The sequence below is a fragment of the Catharus ustulatus genome, chromosome 24, assembly GCF_009819885.2.
Source record: "Catharus ustulatus isolate bCatUst1 chromosome 24, bCatUst1.pri.v2, whole genome shotgun sequence".
NCBI classification, from domain to species: Eukaryota; Metazoa; Chordata; class Aves; order Passeriformes; family Turdidae; genus Catharus; species Catharus ustulatus.
The window spans coordinates 603,299-629,229 of NC_046244.1; the positions used below are offsets into that span (position 1 = coordinate 603,299).

The window sequence follows — 25,931 nt, forward strand, 5'->3', positions numbered from 1 at the left end:
CGCTGTAAATAACCCGCGCCATGGCGGGATCGGCGGCGCGGCCGGAGCGGGGAAATACAAAAATGCCTAAAAATGGACCCGAAACGACGGAGCAGCAGCGAGTGAGGCTCGGCGGTCGGCACACGGAGCGGATCCCATACCGACGATGTCAGGAGGCAGCGCTGAGCTTGGCCGACTTGGTTTTATTTTTCTTTTTTTTTTTTTTTTTAATTATTATTATTATTCAACGCTCGGACTTTTTTTTCTATTTATTTTCGCCCATTTCATTGCGTTTTCCTCCCATCTGAAGCCGTGGAGGATGCTGCGCGTCCCCTCGAGGTGCAGCGAGCTGTGGGAACCGAAGCGCCTGCAGCTGCGAAAACGTGACTCTGGGAGAAAAAAAAAAAAAAATCACACAAACCCACGGAAAAAACACGGGATCCTGCATGCGGGAAGCGCTCTGGACTCCTTATGTTGTGCTGGGTTGTTTTTTTCCTTTTTTATTTTTTTTGGTGTTGCATAGGTTAATCCCGCTCATAAGGAAGTAGTAGCTGTTTGCATGGTTGGGTTTTTTTCCCTCCTCCCTCCGTCTTTCCCTGCGAGGAGGAGGAGGAAGAGGCTTCTCCCTTGCCGCCTCAGCAACACCTTTTTCCTGTGGAAATGCTCTCAAGTTTGGAAGCTGATTTTTAGGAAGAAAAAGAGAGTAACGAGCCCTGCTCAGCTCATGGCCCCTCCACTCTCTGCTTTAATTCCACCAGCAGCAGAAAAAAATGGATTTTGAAGCTTCCTTTAATCTTCCTGTGCTGGAAAAATGACGGAGCGTCCTTAATAATGAGTCACCATGGGAAAAATAGATGCAGTGACACCGAAGGGGAAAAAGGAAGGTCCCAGCGCCTCTCCCCTGGTTTCTGTTCGTCTGTTGTGAAAGGACTGGGGGTCTCGCATCCCCCTCCATCCTCCTGGCCTCAACTGCTGCAACAGCCAAGCCCCATCTCTGCATCCTCATCGCTCTGAAATTGCTGTTTTAATCAATTCACCTTTTTTCACCTTTATTATCCCCCTGAGCCCAGAATTCGGTGCTTGATCAACGCGTGGGATGTGGATGTGTATCCAGGGTGGTTTGTCGTGTCCCTCAAGTCCAGGTTACATGATCCAGTGCTGCACAAAGCCAGGTTTTGGGGGAGAAAAAGCTCGCTCTAGGGTTATTTGGTTAATTCCAGCTTTAGCTAGCTGAGCGAATAGGCGCTCCACAGTGGAAATCTGACATACCTCGGTTTTATTTTGTCCAATCCTCGTCTTTTTGTAAGATATATTAAGGGGAGGGAAAAAGTTGCTATGGTACTGTTGCTTGGAGATGGATGGGAAAAATGTCAGGCGTTGAATTAATTACCTTTTTTTGGTTGTTTTTACCTCGGCAAATTTTGATGGGAGGTTTGGGAAAGAGCTTTGTAGCCAGGCATTTCTTCCTGTTTTTCCAAAGTGATTTTTGCCCCGGATTTGTGTGTTTGGATGAGGCTGATCTCAGGGCAGTAAAACGCGCTTAAGACCTTTGACTGCAGGTACTAAAGCAAGGGGAGGTAATGACACGCCGCCTCCAAATGCTAGTGGGGTGTAACCACTGGAATATTTGTGGCTGGAGAAGGGGTGAGGGGGTGAGTGTGGAGCCGGTGGCTCGGTGTGTAGGTGCTGTCGGTGGACAATGGAGCAAGGCTTCCTTTGTATGCCCGTGCTCGCCTGGGGGAAGGGACACGCGCTGCACATGGCTTGCATGGCGTGGTGGGTCTGTCCGGAGGGAATGAGAGCGGCCGTGGAGGTGGGAAGGGGAAGGCTCCCTCCTTGGAAAGGACGCTGTAGTTGGGAGAGAAAGTCTTTTCGGATGGAGCGGGGCTTGGCAGAGCCCGGTTCCCACCCATCCCCCAGCCTGGGAATAGTGTGAAGCGCGTGCGGGAGGCTGAGCCATGGGAGCCGCGGCAGCGGGGCAAGGGTTGGGGGAAAACCGCCTCAAACCTCAATGGGCTGCGGCCGGGACCCGCCTTGCCCCCGGAGCCTCTGTGCAGCTCGTGGGGGTGTTTGTTTTTTCCACTCTGCTTGGGAAATGCCGTCCTTCCCAGATTGAAGCCCGTTCGTAAGGCCGTTGCCCAGGTCCTGCTGGGGGCGAGTATGAGAAACAACCATCTTGTTTCCAAAGAAGCAAAAATTCAGGGAAAACTAAAACTTAGAGCTTGGCAGGAGTATGGAGGGTTTGCTGCCTCTCCTCCCCTCTTTGCTTAACCACCGACTGTGGGAACTTTGCTTGGATTTGCAGTATCACAAGGAATTCTATAGAGGGATGAATTTAGAATTTCGAAGAAAGATATGTTTTCATTCTTTATCCGCAAATGCTCCTGATTGGTTTGATTAGTTTAGTGAGGTGAATGGAAATAACACTCCTTGCTACGAATTTTTCTCTCAAATTAGAGAATACTGAAGCTGGTCTGAAGATGCACTTGCTTTTGTGAGCAGTGCTATTTTTTTCTTAGAAGCCCTTTTTAAAATCTGTTTCCTTGATACTAAAGGAGATTGCAAAGGAGAGATTTTCCATGCATTTAAATGTATTTAAATTGTCTTTTAGTTTCTTACCCAGATACTCCCTTTTCAAAAACTAATGCTCTATATTTCCTTTTAACTGAGCTATTAAGGCACCCTGAAATAGAGAAGCAACCAGTGCCAGGATTGGCGATACACTGTTCAGGTGGAATAAGTAGCAAATCCAAGTTATGATCTGGGATGTGAGCTCTGAGAAGTGGTTTGGGTTCACCTACTTAGTGCTGGAAAAAAATCCGTCATTCACCATCACTGAAACAGATGCTCGGCAGCTTGCAGAACAAGGCGACTAAATATAGTAACAGTTGTCCCCAACATAAGTGCTGCCCTTCCATATTTTTTTTCTTCCCTGTGTTTTCTTCCAGTTATCTGAAAGGACGTGGCTTTGTCCCTTTACTGGTGTTTTAAAGGGCAAAGAGGAATAAAACCCTCTTAATGATGGACCATGTGACTGTCGTGTGCAATCTCTTGTGCTAGGGGAGAATTAAGACATTCACTGTGGCAATCAAGTTCAGGAGAAACCCTGGATTTCAGGAAACAAATGTACTCCTTGAAAATCAATGGAATACATTGCAGATTGGGGCAGTCTTGGAGGAGATAGATGACTTCCCATGGGGGTTTTTTTGAGGTGGGAAATGGGCTTTGTGTGGCTTCTTCCAGTCTGTCTCTCAGGAGATGCTTTGGATACCTCCTGGAAAAGCGGTTGGCATTTTAAACATAACTGCGGAAAACTTGCTGTGACAGCGAGTGTCTGTTTTCAGTCACTGCTAGAGAATATTTGGTCAGTTTGTGAGTAAATGTTTTGTCTTGTTGGCTTGGAGTGTAAATTTGGCCTGGGAGGGTGGAGTCTGTGCCTTCTGCTCCGTGTCACTGCTGTGGGCTGACGTGGTGGTGTAGGGGAATTTTGTTAGCTCTGGTGCAGGCTGTGACCTGGTGAGAATGGTGATGGCCACTGCTGGTGTGGAACACTTGGAGGAAAAACTTCTCACATCAGGCACTGGCAGGTCTTGCAGTGCCTTTCCATGGGAACTGGCTTGAGTCAGAAGGAATGGTGCTCCTGGTTTTCTAGTAAAGCTCTTAAATGTGTTCCCTGGCTTTTTTTGTTGATCACCGATTAATAAATCCTTGGATATCACCTGGAATGCAAACACATGGATGGTTATTGTAACTCAGCTCAGCCTATACAGGTTTATTTTTATTGTAGGAAAACACAGAAGGAAAGCTGCAGAAGGAACTATTCCTGTTTTGTCTCTCGATTTGTGTCACTTTAGGTATTGCCACAGATGAGGTACTGCCTTTTCCAGCTCAGAGCTGTGAAGGAGGGGAGGGTACAGTTTACGCCTCTGTTTTACTGGAGCGATGTCTGGAATGATGGACAGCATTAGAACTTGTTTGTGCTGGTTTTACAACACTTCCAGTAATGTAATCCAGAGATCATAGTAGGATGTTAGTAGGATGTTTGGCTGGGACATTGGGGCCGGGGGATTAAAATAATTGCTCAGAATCAGAAGGGGAGTGGGTACCTGAGGCAAGTTTTTTCGATGGGTTCCAGTGAAAGCCTCACACGGGTGCAGGTTGGTCAGTCAGGTGACTCATTGGTGTGAGGGTGGTGCTGGATCTGGTGGTTTGCCATCAGATCTTTAATATTTCTGTTCCTAGTATTGATCCACAAGTGCCCTAAATCAGCACAGGCACCTCCTCTGTGGCATCCCAGCTTGTTACACAGCAGTGTCTGCCTGCAGCTGCCTCCTGGTTCCCTCAGGCTGAGTCGGAGGGTGGCTCCTGAGCGGGCTGAGATCCATGGCTGCTCTGGATTCTGCTCTTTGCTTGCACTTGAAGTGGCAGCTGGTTGACGCCACACTAGCCGAGGAAATGGCTGAGTAATTATTTCAAAGGAACTTAATGAAAAGCCACGAAGAGTGTAGATTTGGATGAAGCTTCTATTAAGTGGTTTTATATGCTGAGCTGTTGTAGAAAGGTAAGCTGATGTCAGTTGGTCACAAAATTCTGTCATCTGCTGAGCCTGGCTGGCATTGTTTCTTCTCTGAAGTTTCTTCAAAGGTCCAGGCTGTGTTTCGTTGTGATTGTTTATGATTTGATTTGAGCAGCTTCCATTGTTGCTGAGCTCCTCAAGAGCAATGTTGGCTTTTGATATTTCTTGCCCTTACTGTAAATTCCTTTGGTACAACAGTAAAAGAGTCCCTGCAGAGTACAAGAAAACAGATTCATAGGTAGAGAACTTACCAGTCCAGTGAGGCATACAAAAGTATTAAATCCATTTTTCAGGTCAGAACAGGAGATGAATAAAGGTTTAAATTCACTTTGTGATAGCCTTGTTGACTGTTTTTTTATTCCTCCTTGCTTTTCATAGGCCAGAAAGTCATGCCAAGTTCCCTGGCAAGTGACCTTGTTGACATCCTAAGGTATGTCCAAAATTAGGTCCTTGTCTTCGCTGAGGGCAAAGAGGCACTTGCTGGCTGTCCATAAAAAAGGAAGTAAATATCCAAATGAGTAGAAGGCAGATGTTGGATGAGTCAGGGTGGACCTGGGGCTCCTCAGGAGCTTTGTTTTTGTGAACTGATGTGTCACAACTACAGTTTGTATTGCTGTTGTGGTGGTTTCATGCTGCTGTTGGGTTGTGAGGAAGAGGAGGAGATGCCCTTTTGCATGTGAAGAGGTTTCTGAGAAATAATGAAAACCAAAACTGTTCTGAGGATGTTTGCAAAGGGGTAGAACTGAGGGTCACCCTCCCAGCTGCTTTTAGGCTGCTGAAGGTTTCGGGAGAGTTGCTGTTGGGTGTGAGCTGTGGAGCTGACATTGGGTTGGATGTGCTCTGGATTTGTAGCTACCAAAAATAAGAACCAGTGTGATATTTCATTTGTGTTTTTTATTAAATTCATTTAACTTACTGAGGTTTGAAAATGCCCTGAAACCAAAGACTGCAAGGACAAACATTCCTAAACAATGAATTGAAGAATAAATTAGAAAAATGATTGCTCTCCGTAATAAGATTCTGCATTCAGCTGCATCTTTGGCATGCTGATTTAGGAATCTTGTGGGAGGAACAGGAGCCTGAGGATGGAAATTCAGTGTACAACCAGCCTTGCTGCTTTCCTTTGCTCGAATTTTTGTGGTGTTCTGAAGATCCTTGGACAGTTAATGAAAATCAGACAGAAGTTGCTTTTTTCATCACCCGGGTACAAGTCAGCAGTGTTTCCCATCTAGTGATTGTACACACACACTTTATTTGGAGGTTTTACCTTTCTGCTTGGGGAGTAATGGCAGCTGTGCTCTCCTGAAAGCCATCTCTATCACTGTTCTGCAGCAACGCGTTCAGAGGTGTAAGGGTTGGTCCGAAGTTTCCCTGATCTGCCTCATGATCATCATCAGAGACTGAGACCCCGGGACCCCACCACTCACTCTGGACAGGAATTTCTGACTTGGCCAAGGTGGATGCTTGCCAAGGGACTATTTGCAGGTTTGCTTGCCTGCACTTGCTGCTTGCCATGGTACGCTGCTCTTGAGCAGAGTATTGGCTGTAGTGTTCTGTCCTGCACCTGTTTCTTGGAGCAACGATCTCCACACACAATAGTCCATAAATCTCCCCACCTTTTGACCAGAGGCCACTCGCTTTGGAAAAGGACTATAAAATGATGACTTTCTGAAGAGACTTTCGAGATCTCTTTCTCCCCACGTATGGAAGACGTGTCTATTGGCTGAAGACCATAAGGATTTCGTCCCATCTGTTGGTAGCTACTCCCTGTCCCTCTTTCTTTCTCTCCTTTTATTTAGTCTTCTTTATCTCTCTCTCCCCTCTATCGCAAAACTGAGTTGTTGGCACTCAATAAAGTGCATTGCTGCTTGCTGCTGAATAAAACTTGAGTCCCTTGCTGTTTGTCTTTTGCACCCTGAGGTCAAATGAACTATCAGGACTCCCGCTCAGGTTGAGTGGATTGTGGCAATAAACTGGTGTCATGGACAGGATTTCTGACAGACAGAGGGTTTTCCCCACACTCATTTGAGGGCTCTGTCTTCAGAAATTTACAAAAGATCTCTTGGTGCAAAAGGCGGGACTGTATTGTTGTTGCTCCTGTTGTTTGTCTTTTGCACCCTGAGGTAAAATGAACCATCAGGACTCCCTCTCAGGTTGAGCGGATCGTGACAAGAGGTGTTGAAGGCTCCTGGATCATGAATAAAACACAGCAACTGCTTTGGTTTGTGCATTTCCATAGTTATTGTTTAACCTGCTGACGCTCTGTAATCGTCTCCTGCAATCTGTAAAATCCTGCAGTGTGAAGATAACATCCTTCAGTAAAAGAACAAACATTGTTCAAGGCTTTTAATAAATACACCAGATATATCCCAGGGCCTGCTGTAGCCTGGCCTGTCTGCAGCCTGGAAAGATTGAAGGCAGCACCTCTGAATTTGGTGGAAACAACATCCTTCCTGGGATGGATTTTTTGGAAATGCCTTCTGTAGCATTTGCATGTGGCTGGCTCTGGACTAGAGTTTGTCTGTGCCTTGTGCGAGGTCCAGATGTTCATGGTGACTTGGGTGAGAAGCAGCAGAGTTCAGATGCAAAAGGAACATCAGTTTTCTACTCAGACAAACTTGTTGTGGGAGGAGAGCAGCTGTCTTTCACAACAACTGTGTTCTGGTTAGCAGCTCGGACATTTTTAAGAACAAAAGGGAGCTTTTCTTGCTTCTTTTCTCTTCCCCTTTTTAATCAGGCTCAACAACTTAAAACTGAAAGCACTTTTTTTGTATAAGTACACTGGAGAGTGAGCTTGTCCATCTGATCAGAAAGCCCTGAGCGTGCTCTCATCTCTCCAGTGAAAAGCCAGAGAAGTCCACATGTCCCCAGAAGGAGAGTGAATGGATGATCTGCAGGGCCATTTGTTGGATACTGCTGGTGAGATAGTTCTGATCTGTATGTGTTCCTCTTGGATGCCCCTCTATCCAAATGGAGGAACCTCCATGTCTTTTATTATTCCCAGTGTGGTAGGAAATGAAAGCTGTTCCTGTCATGAAGGTGATCAGGTATTCAGTCAGAACTGGGTTTGAAACCATCTTTTAGCTCAACAAAAAGAATGGCCACATTGTGAATGATTTTATTTAAGCAAGTAGTGAGTCACCTAGAATTTTTCTCCAGTAAAAAAACTGACCGGGTTGTGTTTGCTATCCATGGGATTCATTGAGAGGAACTTTGTGTCCCTGTCACAGCTTTCCCTGTGTGTTCGATGAGGTGTTCACTGCTTCCGCATGGCACAAAGCTCCACGCCGTGGTCCATCTGCTCCTGCTGCTGGGTGAATACCTTCTGTTCTCGTTAACAGTGATGGCTGCCAAAGAGATCACAGGAGGCTCCTTTAAATGTCCCTCTTTAAACTCTCTGCGGCAGCTGCGTGTGACCTGTAATAGCTAATAGGCAAAATAAGAAATATAAATCGCCAAGTTGTATGTTTAAAGAAGTCATCTTTGGAGGGGAAAGAAGTCTTCCGGCCTCATTAGCATCCTAGCTGTGAGGGGAATAAAAGCTCAGGGTGGATGAGTATCTCCCTTGTATATGTAATCAACATCTGATTTAATTTCACAGGAGCTGTGAGATGCTGCTCTTAGGAAGGCAGCTGGATATGCATCCAGACAGCCAGTGACCAGCACAGTCACCGCCTTGTAATCAAAGTATCAGTAAACCTTTGGTCTTTTTCTTAACTCTGAAACAACTTATTGGAAGAATTAGTAGCAGAGAAGCTTTGCCACATTTAAAAAATAAAAGTGGCTTCAAGATTGATATTGTGGATGATAAGGCTGGTTGTGGGTGAGATACACCATTTTTTGGCAGCAGTTGAGCTCAGGAAGCATCTCTTCCTCTACGTCCTTTCAGAGTTTACAGTCCCTCTGTTGGTTGCAGTTAATGCTCTTGTCTAGCTTGTGTCAGTCTGATTTTTCAACTTGAAAGGTGAACCTGGTCACTGAAACGGCATAAAATGAGGGAGCAGCTTTCCCAGCAGTTGTGGTGGTGTATCTGGTTGTGTGGTGTATGCTTGAACCCCAGGAGGAGCCCTCTTGGTCTGGTAGTACATGTTCACTTCCAGATACAGCTCTGCTCAAGTCTTTGGTGTGGTAAGGCCTCCTTTAAGTCAGCTCATAAAGCCAAGGTGTGAAACCTCGCCTGTTGTTGCGATGAAACTCAGGTTTCCAGCTCAGCTTTGCAAAACCTCGACTTTAAGTTGCACTGAAAGGAAAGCCATTAAAGTCTGGCTGGTTCAGGAGCTGAGCTCTGGAAAGTCTCAGGCTCTTGCCTGTGGAGAAAGTGTCTGGAGCACAGGTAGTCACTGCAGACAAAACACACCCGAGTGTGTGCCAGGCTCTTGCCGGGCACTTGTCAGTGGGGAATATTATTTTCCTTGGGCTGACACCTGGCTCGCTGTGCTGCCAGTTGGTTTAGTCACAGGGACAAGCACTTTCTCCAAGGCGATGGAAGTGGTGAGTCACAAAGCAACGAAATAACATTTGCACATCTGTGTTTGGTGACTGGCTGGTGTGGCAGAGCGGGAGTGGCTGGACTGGCTGGGAACTGGCTGGATTTCCTCCCTGGTGTCAAGATCATAACCTCTTAGCATTGGTGAGCTTTTGTGGTTGGGGGTTTGACTGACAGTCCTTGGATCCATAGCTGATTTCTGTCAGAAATTAATTTCAAGTTATCAGAACTGTGGGCTGAACTGAAGCTGGTCACTTGTTCAAACCCTGTTGAAGTTTGAGGGGGAAGAGCTGTTCCATCACTTGAGGTAGTCTCAGAGATTGCAGACAGATAAACATTTTTTTTTCTTCTGAAGTACTGTTTTCTGGAAAGTAGACAAAACCTTAGAGAAGAGGTTGTAAATGTCTGTTGCAGTGGGACCAAGACTTCCAAAGCTTCAAGATGATCCACATCTCAAGTGCTCTGCAGCATGGCAGAAAAACCATAATGTTGTGACGCTGCATTTTCCTCCATCTGCTGCTGAATACATGCAAAGCAGAGCTTGGAGAAGCAAAAGTGAGATGGGGAATTACCCTTTCATGTAAGAGTGAAAAAAACTTGATTAATCAAGAGATTCCCATACAGTTGCAATGCAGTGCATTCTTAACATCAAATCCAAACATCCTAAAATCAGTCACACAAAAGAACAGGCTTGAGCAATTCCCTTGCAGAAAGCATTGAACGTAGCCTATCACTACTGGTGTTGTTGAAGCAAACCTGCAGATTATGCTTTAAGCTGGAAGAAAAAAAATGCCCTGGAGATGGAATTTAGCGGCTCTGTGTCTAGTGTGTAGGAACGTAAAGGCCTGAATCTCTGTAGGTTGGGGATAAAGAAGCACAGCTCGTTGTGCTTGAGACAACACAGCTGAACATGCAGAGTTCCTACATATTTCTGTAACCTTTCCATGCTTCTACAAATAGTGATATTTATTGTGATCTGCTTGGAGAGTAGGATTGAGCTGTCATGTGTATATATATATATATATTCTCTAATCAATTTTGAACCCATTTGCCACTTTCAGCTAAACCTGAGGGTGAAGGGGATATTCAGTCTCAGAGACACGACGTTCCTTTGAGTTTTGTGAAAACAAGCGGTTTTAATAGAGAGAAACCTGATTAGCGACCCCATGGAGAGAAAAGCTGCAGTGAGAGCACAGCCCTTATTAGACATTAAAGAATCCACATGGGAGAGAGGTGTTCCTGACCGTGGGAAAAGCTGCAGTGGGAACTGGCAGTTATTGGACGCCAGAGAATTCGACCTCAAGACGTGCATCTGTAAGAAATGAGTTTTCATTAGTTCTGCTCACAAAGCTGTTTTTTTTTTTTCTTTTTTAAATAATGTATATACCAATAAGCTATGGGTGTTTCCATGCTTTTCCTTGATTGTTCCAAAGAAACAACTAGGAAAAGTGCCTTAGTCAGAGACTTTGGCTGGCTAAGGTGGCTGTGCCTCATTACCCTGGCAGCTGTAAGTGGCTGATGTTGTGTTGAGCCCTTCGCTCCAGCGTGGTTGAGCTCTGGCTGGGCTGATGCAATGCCAGGTTCTCCTGGCGCTGCCGGCAGTGGAACTGCTGACTGGGGTGAGGAGGATATTAATACATGGAGTGCCAAGAGGCGTTTTTATTCATCCAGCTTCGTGTAATCCCCATGTCCAAAGCCTGGGTTCAGCTTCCCCGCCCTCTTTGCCCTGGTTTGAAAGGTCACTAGGACTCCTCCTGGGGGCTGTTCTGTGTCCTGTGGATCTTGCAGTGGAACTGATCAGTGTTTTAAGGAGTAGATGCACCTATATTCAGATGTGACCTGATGTGTGTTGATTCCAACAGCTGATCTATGCCAGAACTGGTTGTCATGAGAGTTGCAGAAAATTTCTTGGTGTGTTGACTCTTGGATTAAATTGCTGCTGCTGTAAGTGGCAACTGTGAAAACACAGGTTTAAATACTCTTTTTCTTCTCTATGATACAGAATAATTCCATTTGTATATTAATACTTCAGCTGTATCCAAAAGGTCACTTTGCAATGAAGACATAAATAAAATGTCTTCATTAGGAATCACTTTTACTTGGGGGTCTTAAAATGGAGCATTTGGCTGAGCTGTAAAACAAGAGGCGAGCATTTGTTCCAGCATGGAGTTATCTCTGGACTGTCTGATCTGTTGAGCATGTTGCTCCTAAATAGCAGAGGTATCAGGAGTACTATCGGTGAATGTGCCTATGCTAGCTTTTTAATTTTCTACTTTGTCATCTCTTAGGGAGGGGATTACGAGTGCAGACAAAGCCCTGGCTGTTTTCTGTGTGTGGCAGGAGCACGTGCTGTATGTATATTAACAAAACCCCCGTTTGTGGTCAGGAGTTGGGAGAGCTCCTGTTGAGTGCTGCTGGGGGCCACAGGGAGCTGCAAAGTCCAGAGGGGTCTGGGTTTGAGTAGTTTGGGTGTTGGGGCAGGAGGGTAGCACTGTGCTCAGGATTCACCACAGGATTGTTTGGCTGAGCTCCATAACCTGGTTGATTAGTTTCTGCTTCTGGATTTTGGTATTTCCCTGAAGATCTGTATTACTAGAAGAAGAGCTGCGGAGAATGCCCTGAAGAACGTTGTTTTTCTCCCCCCAAAGGTCACAGAGACAATAAAGATCACTCTAAACAAGTTTTAAAGCATCTCAGATTGTAATCTAGAGAATGATGGCAGCTTGGTAATTAGGGCATATTTCTGAATCATTGTTGTCACAAGGGCTGTTCTTGGTGTGGCTTGAAAACCAGAACTCCTTGTGATATGAGGAGCTTCTATTTTGCTTGGCACTGGGAAGATGAAGGATTTCATAGGTGCACATCTCCTGGATTTATCACTCATGGATGATCTTTCCTGCTTGTGATTGTCTGGAGTGCTGTCCCAGCCACTTGCTGTGTCTTATCTATATGGACACAGCAATTTTTCTGCACCAGTGCCCTCAGCATGGGTGAGCAACAGGAGCTGGAAACCATTGCACAGCAGGAGATGATGGTATGAGTTGCTATTGTGGAATCATGGTGGGGATGGCTGACACAACTGGAGTTCTGCAGTGAATGCTTCTGACTTCTTCAGAAGGAATTGGCAAGGAAGGAGAGGTGGTGGGGTAGCCTTGTATGTTAGGAAGTGTTTGGATTGTCTAGAGGTTAGTGATGGTGGTTACAGGGTTTAGTGTTTATGGGAAAGAATGGTGGGGCAGCTAACAAGGTAAATATTCCAATGGGAGTCTGTTCTAGACCACCCAACCAGGAGACTAATGACATCTGAAGAGATGGATGAAATATTCCCTAAGCAGCTGGGAGAAGTCTCATTAGCATTCTTGTTCTTGTGGGAGACTTAAACCTACCACATGTCTGCTGAAAATACAGCAGAGAGGGAGCAGTCTGGGAGGTTGATGGAGTATGTGAAGGACCCAGCTGGTGATGGAGCCAACCAGGATTTGGTATTGAGTTGTCCGTTGTAAATACTGCTCCTGGTCTGCCCTGAGTGCAGCTGCTGGCCCAGGCAGTCCTAAAAGTGAAATGATTGTGGCTCAACACATGACAGTTCCCCACATTTGTTAGACTTAATTTCAAGTGTAGTTTTTCCAGGATGATGGAATTCTGCTTGTTTCTATCAAGATCCATTTCAGTGAATTTGAATTATTTTCATGCCAGCCCTGTACATGCTCTTCTCAATGGTCTGTCCCTGATTTTGCTGTCTACTGCACATTAGTTACTGTATTTATGAAACAGTCAGTGCAATTTTGAGTGGTTTTTGTTTAGATGCCTTGATTTTTCTGTGTCTCTCAGACCTCAAGTCTCCTTCCATGCCAGGCTGTATCCGTGTAATGATACTGTCAAATTTTGAGTATGCTCTGCGTTACATGAGGCACAGTTTAATTCCTAAGGCTTGTGCGGCTCAGATCTGAAGGTGGTGAAATACCGTCTTAGATTGCTCTAGATATGAAATTCCCTTTCTAAAAAGAAAACAACTTATAAGTGTGTATATAAATTTTATGGCAGTAAAGCATGTGGCTATAATGAATATGAAGCTTGGAACATGGTGGGATGTCATTTCCTTAGGATAGGCGTGCTTGAACTGCTGCGTATTTCATTTATTGTATCACTGCCCTTGTGATCAGTTGTAGTGCCGTAATCTTTGCAAACGCCTGTGTAGAGACAGAAATTCCCTTTGTGTTACTGGCTCAGGAACTCTCACAGTGGTGAATATTAAACACCTTTTGTGAGCGGTGCGGGCGGGAAACGCTTGCTGTGCTGTTCCTGCTGGGAGTTAGTGGTACTGGAGGCTGGTGCTTAACTCCAAACAGGATTTCTGCAGGATAGCTGTTCCTGTGGCTCGGTGTCCTGCTGCTGGTAAGATCCCAGTGTGGTTGGTGCTGCTCTTTGGTATGTTATTTTGTGTATTCTATGGCTGGGAAGTGGCTACACGTGCTGTTGTGGTGGGCCAAGTTTCTCAGGCTGTGAAATTAGCGTCCATGATAGCAGAATACCTTAGAACTGATGTTCATGGACTCAGCAGACATCCATTAGCCTGGATAAAAACCCCTGTGGAGGGTGACGGTATCCTGCTTTATGGAGGTTTAGTATTGGCATATCCTGGATTTCCCTGTACCTAGAGCCGACCTACTTTGTGCAGGGGGAATGCAGGGCTGGAGTACCCCTAGCGTGGGGTATTTGGATGATTTGGTGTCAGGAATAAGGAGAAGAGACACAAACATCTGATGAAGTATTATTTCAGGACATATTATTTTGTTATGAAATAACAACAAAGCCAGAGGAATGCGATTGGCCAAGGAAAGCTTCAAGCTGTGCGAGCGTTTTACTGAATAATGCAGGCTGGGGCTTGCTGGGGTTATATAATCACGAAGGAGGAAGGAGCTTGAGTGTGGCACAGCAAAATCAGCCGAGCTTTTCAGATGGCTAAAGATACCTGACTGCAGTCAAAGGGAACCTGAGTGAATACAAAATACTCGGATGTCCTGCTGTACTGGAGCAGCTTGTCAAATCATACTTGTAATGGGAGGTGCAGAAACACACTGAAAAAGCTCTTGTGTTATTCTGAGTCAGCTTCTAAATAAAAATGCAGGGAAGTTTCTTTGGGGCCAGGATGTAGCTGACCTGCAGAACTCTGCAGTGGTGAAGATGGTAGTGTAGGAAAGGTCTTCACAAGCTTATGGGGAGTGCAGCAAGAGAAATAGGAAGTTACCGTGATTTAAAGTGGGAATTGGTTTATATTAAAAACAAATCTCCCTCACTTCAGCCCAGCTTTTCTTATCATGTATAGACTGTCCTATAAAGATCCTAATCAGTTTATAGAATATTGCAACTACAGAGTAAGGTTTGCTTACTACACAATTACTGGCCGATGTTTTCGTAGCCTGTGCTTTGTTTAGAATGCTTTTGCTTGGAACAACAGGGACCGTGCAGGAAGAGTGTTCAGAGTGAACAGCTGAGCTGAAATGGCTTAGGAGAGCTGGAGAGCCGAGGGTGCCGATCCCCGGGGTAGGGAAGGCTGCAGGATGCGGGATGACTTTGGCTATGCCTGAGTGACATGTCGCTCCTGGGGAGGAGGAACCATCCCGGCCCTGCATTGGCAGAGGCTGCATCTCCCAGGCCGGCTGTGCTGTCTCCTGGTTTGGGAGAAAGAACTGGGGAGGAGGAAGGGCTGGAGAGCGAGGGAAACATTCTGAGCAGCCGTGCCAAGAGCCCAGAGACATTTCAGCTGCTTGAATACCGCTTTGATCTACAGTGAATAAACCGATAATGCTTAAATTATGAATTCCTTTTCTTTGTCTGAAAAGCTGGATTAGCGTGGCTTTGTTTGAGCAGTGATTATTGGGCAAGTTTTTTCTGGCTGCTTGATTTGTGTTTACAGCCGAGTGCTTCGGTTGTGCTGTGCTGCTGGAGGGGCTTGGTGACATAACAGCTCCCATATCTCCTCATCTCCTCTTCTTCGGGTTGAACTGTAAACCCCGCCGAAAACACGGCCTCGGCTGCCTCCGTTACCATGTGCAGCTAATGATTAATCGGCAGGAGTTGTGGGTCGGAAGAGGCACTAAACGGCCTTGTTTTCATTCGAATCTGCGGAGTAGGAGCCGAGCAAAGGCACCTCTTTGTTTCTGTTGGTCTGGCAGTGATTGCAAAACGCAGCCTTGGAAGGGCTGACGCACAGGTGTAGCGATATGAACCGAAGGTTGAGAGGAGCTGTTCTGCCAACGCTACCAAAGGTCACGGCCATGCCTCCCCTGGCCTTTTGTCCCTTCTTCCCAGCCCTCTGCCAGGACAAAGGTTGCTCCTTGGAGCATGTTCATCTCCATCTTGCCTTGCTTTGGTGTAAGGAAGCGTGGTGCTCTCGCCGCCTCTCCACCCCAGCCCTTCAGAAAGTGTCGTGTTTTTTTCTTTGTAACGTTACTGTGCTGCAGTGAAGCCGTGTGGTGATGCAGCACTGCAGATCTCCCTCCTCTCCCCCTGGTCTCCTCCCGACAGCATCTGCCAAGACAGGAGCAGCTCGGAGAGACGCCAATGGGTGCGGCCGGGCCGGATCACTCGGCACATTGATCCTTGTGGTGGGGACCAGAGGATGTGTGCAGTCGCAGGACTGAGGCAAACCTTCCTCTTCCAGCAGCTGCCCTGGAATACCTGGGCTCTCTCCTCCTCTGTTTTCTTTCATCCCCCCCTTCTGCTCCCTTTCTCCTGCTCCTGCCTGCCTCCCTCGCTTTCAGCAAAGACGATTGCCACAGATTATCCTCAGGGCCTGTCAAGGGTACGGGGCAGGACACCAAAGCACAGCGTATATTTATGTATCTGGATAACGGGGGGATTAACAGGCGCCGTCTCGGAGTGGAGTGATTTAGCACCATGGCTGCAGTGCAGTACAGTAGTAACCTCCCCAATCCATTTCTTATTTAGAAAAAAAAATAAAAAATAACCAAAGTACACTTCTTCCAGTATAAAAATTAATATTGGGAAGAGTCACACCTTTGCTAGGTGGTTTTTGTGGTAGATGGGGATCTTACTACACTGCTGTTTTGTGTCTGGTCTGCTCTGTATCGGAGCATGAGCTCAGATATTTGTACATTTTAAACACATTCTGCATCTTATGCAGCAAAAGAATGAGTTCTGACTATGTATGTATAATGACATGTACGTGTTAGGATTTCAGAATTAGGCAGTAATTGTCAAGGTGGGGAGCAGGCAGTCATTCAGAGCCCAGCTCTGCTGTCACTGGCAGGCGGTGCTTCATGTGAGGTGGGCCATGGTGGCTGCAGTCAGAGAACAGCTAGGATTTTAGAAATATTGTTACCATTACCAGTAGTATCTTAATCCTATTCTCCCCTGAAGACTGAAGGCAAATATGGGCTCCTGTTGCCATAAACTGAATGTGTAAACCCAGTGAGCAAAAGGAAAGTGTGTGTTCTAACCAGCCAGTCTGGGAACTACATAGTTTAGATATGAGAGTTGGAGTCCATCTTTGTTTGCAGAGAACTGGCACTGAATTATTTTAAAGGGTGATCCTAACTAGGATTATTTTTTGTCATGTTCAGTCATGGCACAAACATTTTCTCAAATAGACTCTTTCCTATTTTCCTTCCCTCTCCTTCCTTTCCTGTTCCCTCTCCTGCTCTCTCTACATCTGCCACATCCAATTAGGCCTTTTTTTTCCTCACACAGATTTTATTAACCATCTCCTCTACTTTTCTGGACTTTCTAAATCTTACTTTCAAGGCAAAATAACCAAACCCAGCTTCCAATGACAGCATGCAGTTTTCCTGCAGTTCAGTTTGCTATTATTTGAAGCTTTTAATTAAATAAAATACAAAGAAACAATTAAGAAATAACCAGAGCATTACAGATTAGGAAACTCCCGAGAATTAACATCCCTGTGCTGTACCCAGGGGCACAAAGGGTGACAAGCTCAGCCCTGGACAGCTGTGAGGCAGGAACGTGTCTTGTGTATGACCCTGTCATTTTATGCCCAATAAGGCATTTTTTTCTTGGAAGATGTTCTTGTTTGTGCACACAGCTGTGTTCAGTGGAGTATAAACCAGGAAAAAAAGGGCTCTAAATCCAAACCAGGTTATATATAAGTGTAGTAGGTCAGGCTGGAATGAGAAGGCAGCAGTCAGTGAGGCAGGTTTTCAGATCGTATTTAAGGATTAGTCATCCAACAACAATGATGAAATTGTAAGGTGTAGGAAAAGCCAGGCACGAAACCGAGGCAGCTCCGGGATCTGACAGCATGTGTGCCTTGGCCTAGTGATTGTATTCCCTTCTCCCTGCGTGCGTGGCTGACAACAGTTTTGCCTGCATAAGGTCTGTTTACATCTGCCCGGCCTTGTGCTGCCTTTGTGCATAGAAATATTTTCACAATAATTCTTCATGGAGTTTACAAATACTTCCTGATTAGGATTTTTATTTGTGTGTCTCTTTCCTCTATGTCAGCACATTAAAAAATACACTTTCTACCTTTTCTTGTTCTGGATTCCAACTGCAGTTCAAAACTTTTCCCTGGTTTGCTCAGAATCTTTTGGCTGAGAGAACTGAACACCCAAACCCTGCAGTTGTTGGCTGTTAAAACATCACTGTGCTCATCCCGCCCAGTTTGTCCTTTCTGCTGTGAGTGGATGCAAGTTATTTAAATACATTTTTACGTCTTGTTTCCTTGTGTACACAAACATGTTTGGGTTTATTTTTATTTTGCATAGACATTTACTCATCCGTAAGTGCCAGTGTTGCAGTTATTTAACATACATTATATAGGGTGGTGTCACATTCCCTCTGGTATTTCTCAGCTCCTGCTGGGCAGCTGGGTCTGGAGTGGGGGTAGGAGGCTGAACCCCAGCAGCACCTGGGTCTGGGGGGGTCCATGCCGCCCACATGTCCTGCAAGGTGTGGAAGTAGACGGGTTTGAGATCAGGAATGAGGATCACAGTGGAGATTAAATACAGATCGAAGTAGTGGAATTGAAGTCTCAAGGTCATTTGTCTCCTAAGAAAATTGTTGGCTGGCTGTATTTTTCCTTGTAACATGGTTTTGTTTTAATTGTGCTTCTTTAAATGTGTCAGACTAATGATGTGCAGGATGCTCTGATTGTGAACACCTCTCTGTTTCTTCAGCTGCTGCTGCTCTGCTGCTGTAAAAAGGGTGATAGGGTGATCCCATGGTAGGCTCCCCACACTGTGAGACAGGAGTTTAAATGTAACCATGGAAAGTTTAAATGGCTTTTTCCCCTCTCCAAATGGCTTTTCCCCTCTTAGTATCTCCCAATGATTGATTTTCCTGGCACAGGGGAAGGGTGAAGCGCTGGATGTTGATTTTGCAGCAGTCAGTGTTACTAAATGTGGTCTTTTCCCACCAGCACTAATGTGTGTGCTCTGCTTTGCTTCTCTTCCAGATATGGACGTGTCGAAAGTGTCAAAATCCTCCCTAAGAGGGGGTCGGAAGGTGGAGTGGCAGCATTTGTGGATTTTGTGGACATCAAAAGTGCCCAGAAGGCACACAACTCTGTCAACAAAATGGGAGATAGAGACCTACGGACGGATTATAATGAGCCAGGAACCATTCCCAGTGCTGCGCGGGGATTGGATGATACAGTTTCCATAGCATCTCGTAGTAGAGAGGTTTCTGGGTTCAGAGGAGGTGGTGGGGGGCCCACTTACGGCCCCCCACCATCACTTCATGCACGGGAAGGACGTTATGAGCGGAGACTTGATGGGTAAGTTCCAAGGTTTCTCTAGGCAGGTATTTTGTATTTGATATGGTGAGAAACACAAACTCTTATCTAGGGCCCCCAGATGGATTTAAAATTTTGGGAATTATCTATGTTTCCTATTTTGGGTTGGAAACGGAAGTGATTTCTATCTCAGTGGCTGGTACCTTGTGGATCCATAGAGGATGTGTCCTGCAGCTGGTTGGATATCTACCTACACTTGAAATAAGGTGGTTTTAAGATGGAAGATTTCCTTTGGCCAGCACCGATATTGGAGTTACTCTTTTCTAGAAGTAGCAATCTCATTTCTTGGATAATATTAAGGCCTTGCTGGATGTATCCCTGCTGCCAGATGGAGCTATCTTACTCTACAACATGTGGTGAAGTTCTCTGTGGAGTATCATCGGAATACTAGAACCTAGAATTTGGTGAAAGCTTGATGCCTAGCTCTCAGTTCTCACTATACGCAGCGGGTATGTTAATTGGATTGTCACCACAAAATTCATAGTAGACTTTAATGATGCACCCCTTGGATTCTACCAACATCATTTAGCCATGGAAATAACGCTTGGATGGAGAAGACCGAAGGCGTGGTTGTGATGGTTCCATTTTGGATCTACATTATTTCGAAGTTATTGGGATTATTCTTTCTGATGGTATTGGCAAAAAGAGATGATGGACATTACTTATTTTTGGAAATTATAGTTTATTTTTTTTTTAAAGCTGGGATAAGAACTACTGCCTTGAATTTATTGGATGGTATACAGTCAAGACGCCAGTAGCCATGGGGAGTGGATTACTATCTAGTCTCTTAAAAAGCTCTCTGCTGCTCCACATTAAACATACTTTAGCTTTAAGGACGTGGTGCTAATACCCGTTTGTGGATACACCAGTGAGAAGTGACTGGGCTGGATGGTTACCAAGGCGGCCAGAGGATGCCTGCTGGCAGCAGCATGAGGGCCCTCGGGCCTCGGGGATCTTCTACCAGCTGCTTGATTCAGACTTAGGGCTGGAAATTAAAATTATGGATCTATTTAAGAGCCTTCTGTCTCAAGAAAGAAGTCTGGGGGTTTCAGAGTTACGGTTTCAGTCTGGGACTACTTCCGTCCAGTGGATTTTTTTTTTGTCTTGTCACTAAGATTTTTTTTTTCTTGTTGGTTCATCTAAAATATCATTTGACACCCTTGCCCATTAAGAAGGTGGATTACCCCTGTAAGAGGGGCCAAAATTGGGGAAGTTATGTTCACAATTCTCTCCCTAGATTTAATTGGGAATATAGGTCGTGTTTCCACACTTGGAAAAGGTTGGTATGTCCTGCCCTGTGTATATTAGCCCCTCTCCTAACCCAAGTCAAACCCTCTTTCCACTAACTCCAATAGCACTTAGTACTAATAGATAAGTGAAGAAAGCACTGTAGCCAGTAGCTGTTCAGCTCTGCTTCCTCTGTCTGTCTTCTGTGTCCTTCTCATGGATAAGGATTTGTTCTTTCTGTCAGCTCTGTAGCAGTAACCGCTAGAAAATACTGCTTTTTCTCTGACCTCATTAAATCAGCTCTCACTGATTAACACTTTGTAGGATTCTAAATGCAATCGTTTGTAAAACTGTTGATCTTGGCCCTTCAAAAGGGGGAAAAAAGAACCAAAACAGAGACACATTTCTGTGCCAGATTCTGAAATAGCTTTCAAAATTCCATTGTTGCAAGCAAGAGGTAATGGAAATAGAAACGCAACAATGAATTTCAAGCAGATGTAGAAGTTAATGATGTTCTCTTGCACTGGTTAGGTAGTTTTTTTATAATAATTTGAGAGAACAAAATGCAGGCAAGATGTGAGGGAGCCCTATAGAAAGGTTGATATGAGTTACAGTTTAACAACAGAGAGTGAATATATTGAGAGGATTAAGGATCTAGTGATTCATTGGAGAAGGAATGGAAGGAACTTCCTGAGATACTAATAAAAAAAAGATTCAAATCCCCTTTTCAGTTTATAAAAGATCTCTGAAATATTTCTGCCATTTGAATTAGAACTGCGATGCAGGGGAGGAGGAGGAGGCACAAGGCAGAATTGGGTTATCAGGATTCAGGGGACTGAAATGACTCATAACAGATTCTGAAGGAAGAATCTGAGAGAGAAGGCTGGGGAAAAAAAGGTTGAAATGTCCTTCATAAGATGGATAATTAATTTTTAAATTAATTTTGGCTACCCTGACATATTTAGAATTTTTGAAGTATTTTTAAAATGCTCGGTGTAACCATTCTGGATTTTCCATTTTGTGGCTGTAACTAAGACGTACCATCCTGGTACTTGTTTAAATTGGAATACTCAACTATTTGTAGTGTTCCTTCCTTTATCTGTCAGTTTTATTGTCTCTTTATTTGAGAGATCACACTAACTCAGAACATCACCGAGCCTTTCTCAATTTAAAATATTTGAAACACTGAAATGAACTAGACTGTAGCTGTTGGAAAGCAGCAACTTGTGCAGATAGAAATTCTGTGATTGCAGCAACAGCAGCAGTTGCAACAAAAACACTGCCTAAAAATTTGATTCTCAGTCCTTGTGTAGGGTGTTAGTATGTTCTGGGGATCTGCATCCTTGCAGTTCCAGCATTAGTAATAGAAACGTTTCTTTAGCATCCACAGCTTTTACAAGAAATAAGTGTAGCAATCTGGTCAAAGCAAAAATTCCCTCTAAGAGGGTGAAATATTTTAGAACAGCAACAAGAAACCCCCTAATTTTCTGGGAATTCTCTATGGGTTATGCCACCCCTTTTGAAAGCAGCTTCTTACCTCTGGGTCATGCTTTGCATGGAGGCTTTCATGGCTACAGCCCAATTTGTGATGCCATTTTTGCAGAAGGATAATTACAAGAGCTCCAGTAACTAACAAATTTTGAAAAAAAAATAAAAAAAATTTGAAGCTCTTAAGCAAAAATGGAGCAAAAAATAAGCTGTTAATGATGATGTCTACAAACATGAAGTTTCTCTTGTTCATGGAATTTAAAAGAACAACTGAAATGAGGATCTGCATGGGAAGGCAGAATGTTTTTTTCCTGTGCGGGCAAGTTGCTGGTCATGAAAGCCCCATATTGTGATTAAACCAAAATGATTGCTCAGCTTGATCATATACAAATATAACTTTGGAGTCAAGTAAAGTTTGTCATTGTTTGCTTGAGGTTATTGCTGGTTAGTGGAGAAGCAGTTGCAGCAATAAGTCGAGTGTTGCCGTGAATATTTGCATGATCTGCTTTTAGTTGTGCCTGCCCCCTTCTGATGCAATATTTTTCCCCCTTCCCAAATGCAGGGCTTCAGATAACAGGGAGCGTGCTTATGAACATAGTGCCTATGGACACCATGAGCGGGGGACGGGCGGATTTGATCGGACGAGGCATTACGATCAGGATTACTATAGAGACCCTCGGGAGCGGACCTTACAACATGGGCTCTATTACACTTCGCGGAGCCGAAGTCCAAACCGTTTTGATGCTCACGACCCCCGATACGAACCTAGGGCCCGGGAGCAGTTTACATTGCCCAGTGTGGTACACAGGGATATCTACAGGGATGACATTACACGGGAGGTACGAGGCAGAAGACCGGAGCGGAACTACCAGCACAGCCGGAGCCGGTCGCCGCACTCATCGCAGTCCAGGACGCAGTCCCCACAGCGCCTGGCCAGCCAGGCCGCCCGGCCCGCCCGCTCCCCCAGCGGCAGCGGCTCCCGGAGCAGATCCTCTAGCAGTGACTCCCTCAGCAGCAGCAGCAGTACCAGCAGTGACAGGTAGGTCCCTGTGCTGTGGGCTGTGCTGGTCATTTCCTGAGGAGTTGCTCCATGGCAGAGCTTTGGTCGTTGATGTAGAAGTGAACTGGAGTGAAACGTAAAAAGGCTCAGTTGGTACCAGGAGTTCCAAGGGGAATGCTGGTTCTGTTGTTCGTTATTTTCCATGGTGGATCCATGCAGCGTCCATAAGATGGATGGGCAGAGCAGGGATGTACAAGTCCTTGCTGCCTGTGTGCCTGGAGAATGGGGTCACTTTCATTTGCTTCAGTGAGAGAAAAGGCAGATTTTTAAGGTGGCTACTTTTTACAGATCACACTTCAACATACTTTGAGAAATGATGAGTGGTATTGTTCTGTTTCTTCTTGTTCCCTAACACCACTGACATTCTCAAGGTTGATTTGTCACCTTCCCATTTTTCCCCCTGCTACAACAAAAACGGTAGACTTGGAAGAATTAAAAAGAAAATAATCCAAGTTCGTGATTCCTGGGGATGTTTTTCCCATGTCCTTGGTACTGCAGTAGCTGTGTCTTTGCATAGCTTTACAAAATACCACAGGAAAGGTGTTAGAAATTATTTCAATAATTTTAAAATTCATATTGAAGTGCCTCCCTGACATTTGGTCTTTTAAGAGTAAATTCACCCTAGGAGTGGAAACCACAAAGCTATGGTTGCACCCATAAATGTTTTATGCTCTTTGGCGAAGAGCTGTGCTCTTCAGGAGGGTTTGCAGAGTTGGCAGTGTTTCCTTTGCATACCAGGTCTTTTCTACAACTGAAAATATTCAGTAAATACATAAGTGTATCAGTAGAGTGTTCGATTTCACGAAGGCCTGGAAATGGCTTCCCACTGGCAGAGGCAGGGATGGAGGAATATTGGGAAGAAATTCCTCCCTGTGAGGGTGGTGAGGCCCTGGCACAGGGTACCCACAGAAGTTGTGGTTGCCCCTGGATCCCTGGCAGTGTTCAAGGCCAGGTTGGACACTGGGGCTTGGAGCAGCCTGGGATAGTGGAAGGTGTCCTTGCCCATGGCAGGAAGGGGAATTAGGTGAACTTTAAGATCCCTAACAGCCCCTTCTAGGATTCTGTGATTATCACTGTGAATGGAATTTTACCACTGGCAGAACTCTCTGACCAAGGGAATTACTCTCACAAAATCTTACCTTGAATGTTGAACCTTCTGGAAGGGTGAGATGGATTGACACCCATGGAGAGTGCACAGAAGACAAGATGAGGAAATCATTATCTCCTCTTCTGATTGCCTCACCCCCTCACGTCTAAAGAATCATGCAAGGATTTATTTACTTCTTTTAATTACTGTTTTCTCCCCCTGGATTTAGAAGTTCAGGTCCTGTCTCAGCTGGAGAGCAGGTGAAGATTTAAGACAACTTTTAGGCTGCTTTAAGCACTTGTTTGTTTCCAACACCTCTCTCAATGAGAGCTTAATGCTTGAATAGAGATAATCCTTTGTCAAAGATTTTTCACACTTATTACAGCTCAGAAAAATCTGTGAGACTTCTAGAGGTCTCAAAAAATCTTAGAGAAAATGGACTGAAAGGAGGGCTGGTTACATTTAAGGTTTAATAAAAAAAATCTCAAGCAGGGGAAGAAGAAAAAATTTCTACTGGTGCTTTTCTGCTCCTTGTGGAATGAGAAAGGCGTCCAAGAAACTCGTAATAGTTATAAAATGTCTTTGTTGGGATGTCGAGGAGGGATGAAATCCTGTTCTGAATTTGAGAGGACTAAATATGATCCCACTGGAACCAAGTTTTAAGATTCAATGAGAAGAAAAGCAGCGTCTGCTGTGCTCAAGCATTTCATTTTCTTGGCAATTTCTAGCTGTAGTAATGGAAAAATAGACGATACTCTGGGAGGAAATAAAACATTTTTTTCTTATTAATACAATAAAATCAAACTCAGTCGAGCAAGTAATGGAATCTGGTGGATTGTATATTTAATTTCGAAGGATCAGAAAGGAGTTTTACATGTTTCTCAGTAATCAGATAAAAATAAAAATTTAACCCTCTCTTTACTTTGGGAAGCAAAACCCCATCTGGCCTTGAAGTCTTTCAAAGCACAAGGGTTTAATTTTCAACACACTTTGAATTTAGCCATGTAAATATTAATGCCCTGTTGGTGAGCAAAAGCTGCCTCACCCCCTTTTCCCTGGTTCAGTGCTCCCACTTGCTGTGTACTATATCCATTTTCATTTGTCTGGAGAATAATTACTGCCTGCAATTTCTGTGGTGGTCTCGAGGATTTTAGCAAGCGGGAGATTCTCTTAGGGCTTTTTTATAAGTGGAAATGGCCAATTTTGTGAGGCCATGGTATTACTAAGGTCTTAATGACACTGAATTCTTCTGAAATTTAAGAACCTGGTCACTCCAGTCTGGTCCTGTTGGTCTCAGCTGGCAGGGTTGTGTTCCCTGCCCTGGAGGAGTGTTTGGGACACACGGTGGACGAGAAGTTTGTGCCAGGCACAGTCCTTCAGGAGCTGTGAAAAAGCAGCAGAAAGGTGGTGAAGGAGAAGTTTGGGTTTCCTTGCTTGTGGTTTTCAAGCACTGCGTGAAGTAAATAACACTGATTAAATGGAGCGGATTTTCCTGGACAATACTGAAGAAACACGATCTGCTTTATAAAAAACAATCCAAAAATGTCTTTATCTTGTAAAGGTTCAGAGTTTGTTGTGTTGGATCTCAACTAAACTTCGCTTTAAATTGCTATTTGGAGGCCTTTGCAGGCCTTTGCAAGGGAGTAATTTCGAAACTAAAACCAGAAAGAACACATTAAAAATAACCAGTATTCTCTGAAGCCAGGCTTTAGTTGGGTTGTTTTGTGGTGTCTCAGAAGTTGCCTGCTGAGCTGAGGTGAGGAAGCTGGTGGACGTGGATGGTTCCTGCGTGGATTTGAGGAGGAATTTGTGTTTTGAAGTCTTTTTAGTGTGAGATTGCTCATTCCCCACCCATACTGCGGAAAAGAGTTGATGGAATTTTTTTATCACCTTGAAAGAATAAAAAAGCCCTTGAAAATGATAATTTGCCACCACCAGAAGCTTCAGTTTCTCTGTTTTGGTGATTCAGACACACACCACAAATGATACATTGGCAAACATACTTTCTGTACAGTGTCATGGAAGAAACTGGCTCTGGATGGAACCTGGGTGATCCCATAGGAAGCCAACCAGGTTTTGTTTGTGCCCTGCCCAACCTCCTGGAAACATCCCCCGTGCTTTTTTTTTCTTTTTCTTTTGTAGAAAAAGCCCTTTTCTAGGCTGCTTATCAAGGTGCTCTAATGCGCTAAAAATAATTTCTAAGATTTTTTGATTCAGTTTTGTAATGTCAAATGGCCTGACACATCTCTTGCT

At 44.7% G+C, this 25,931-nt stretch overlaps 1 protein-coding gene across 5 annotated transcripts in view; it reads left to right on the plus strand.

The window, feature by feature from the left end:
* SPEN (spen family transcriptional repressor) overlaps positions 1 to 25,931 on the plus strand; it is a 66,163-nt gene that overhangs the window by 248 nt on the left and 39,984 nt on the right. For 4 of the 5 annotated variants that reach the window (XM_033079589.1, XM_033079590.1, XM_033079591.1 and 1 more), the window contains exons 2-3: positions 18,478 to 18,798; positions 22,094 to 22,570. In XM_033079589.1, coding sequence (XP_032935480.1) covers positions 18,478 to 18,798; positions 22,094 to 22,570 — 798 coding nt within the window. Of the gene's footprint in view, positions 1 to 9,173; positions 10,356 to 18,477; positions 18,799 to 22,093; positions 22,571 to 25,931 lie in introns of those variants that run through there. The other variant, XM_033079593.2, reaches the window with a different exon arrangement.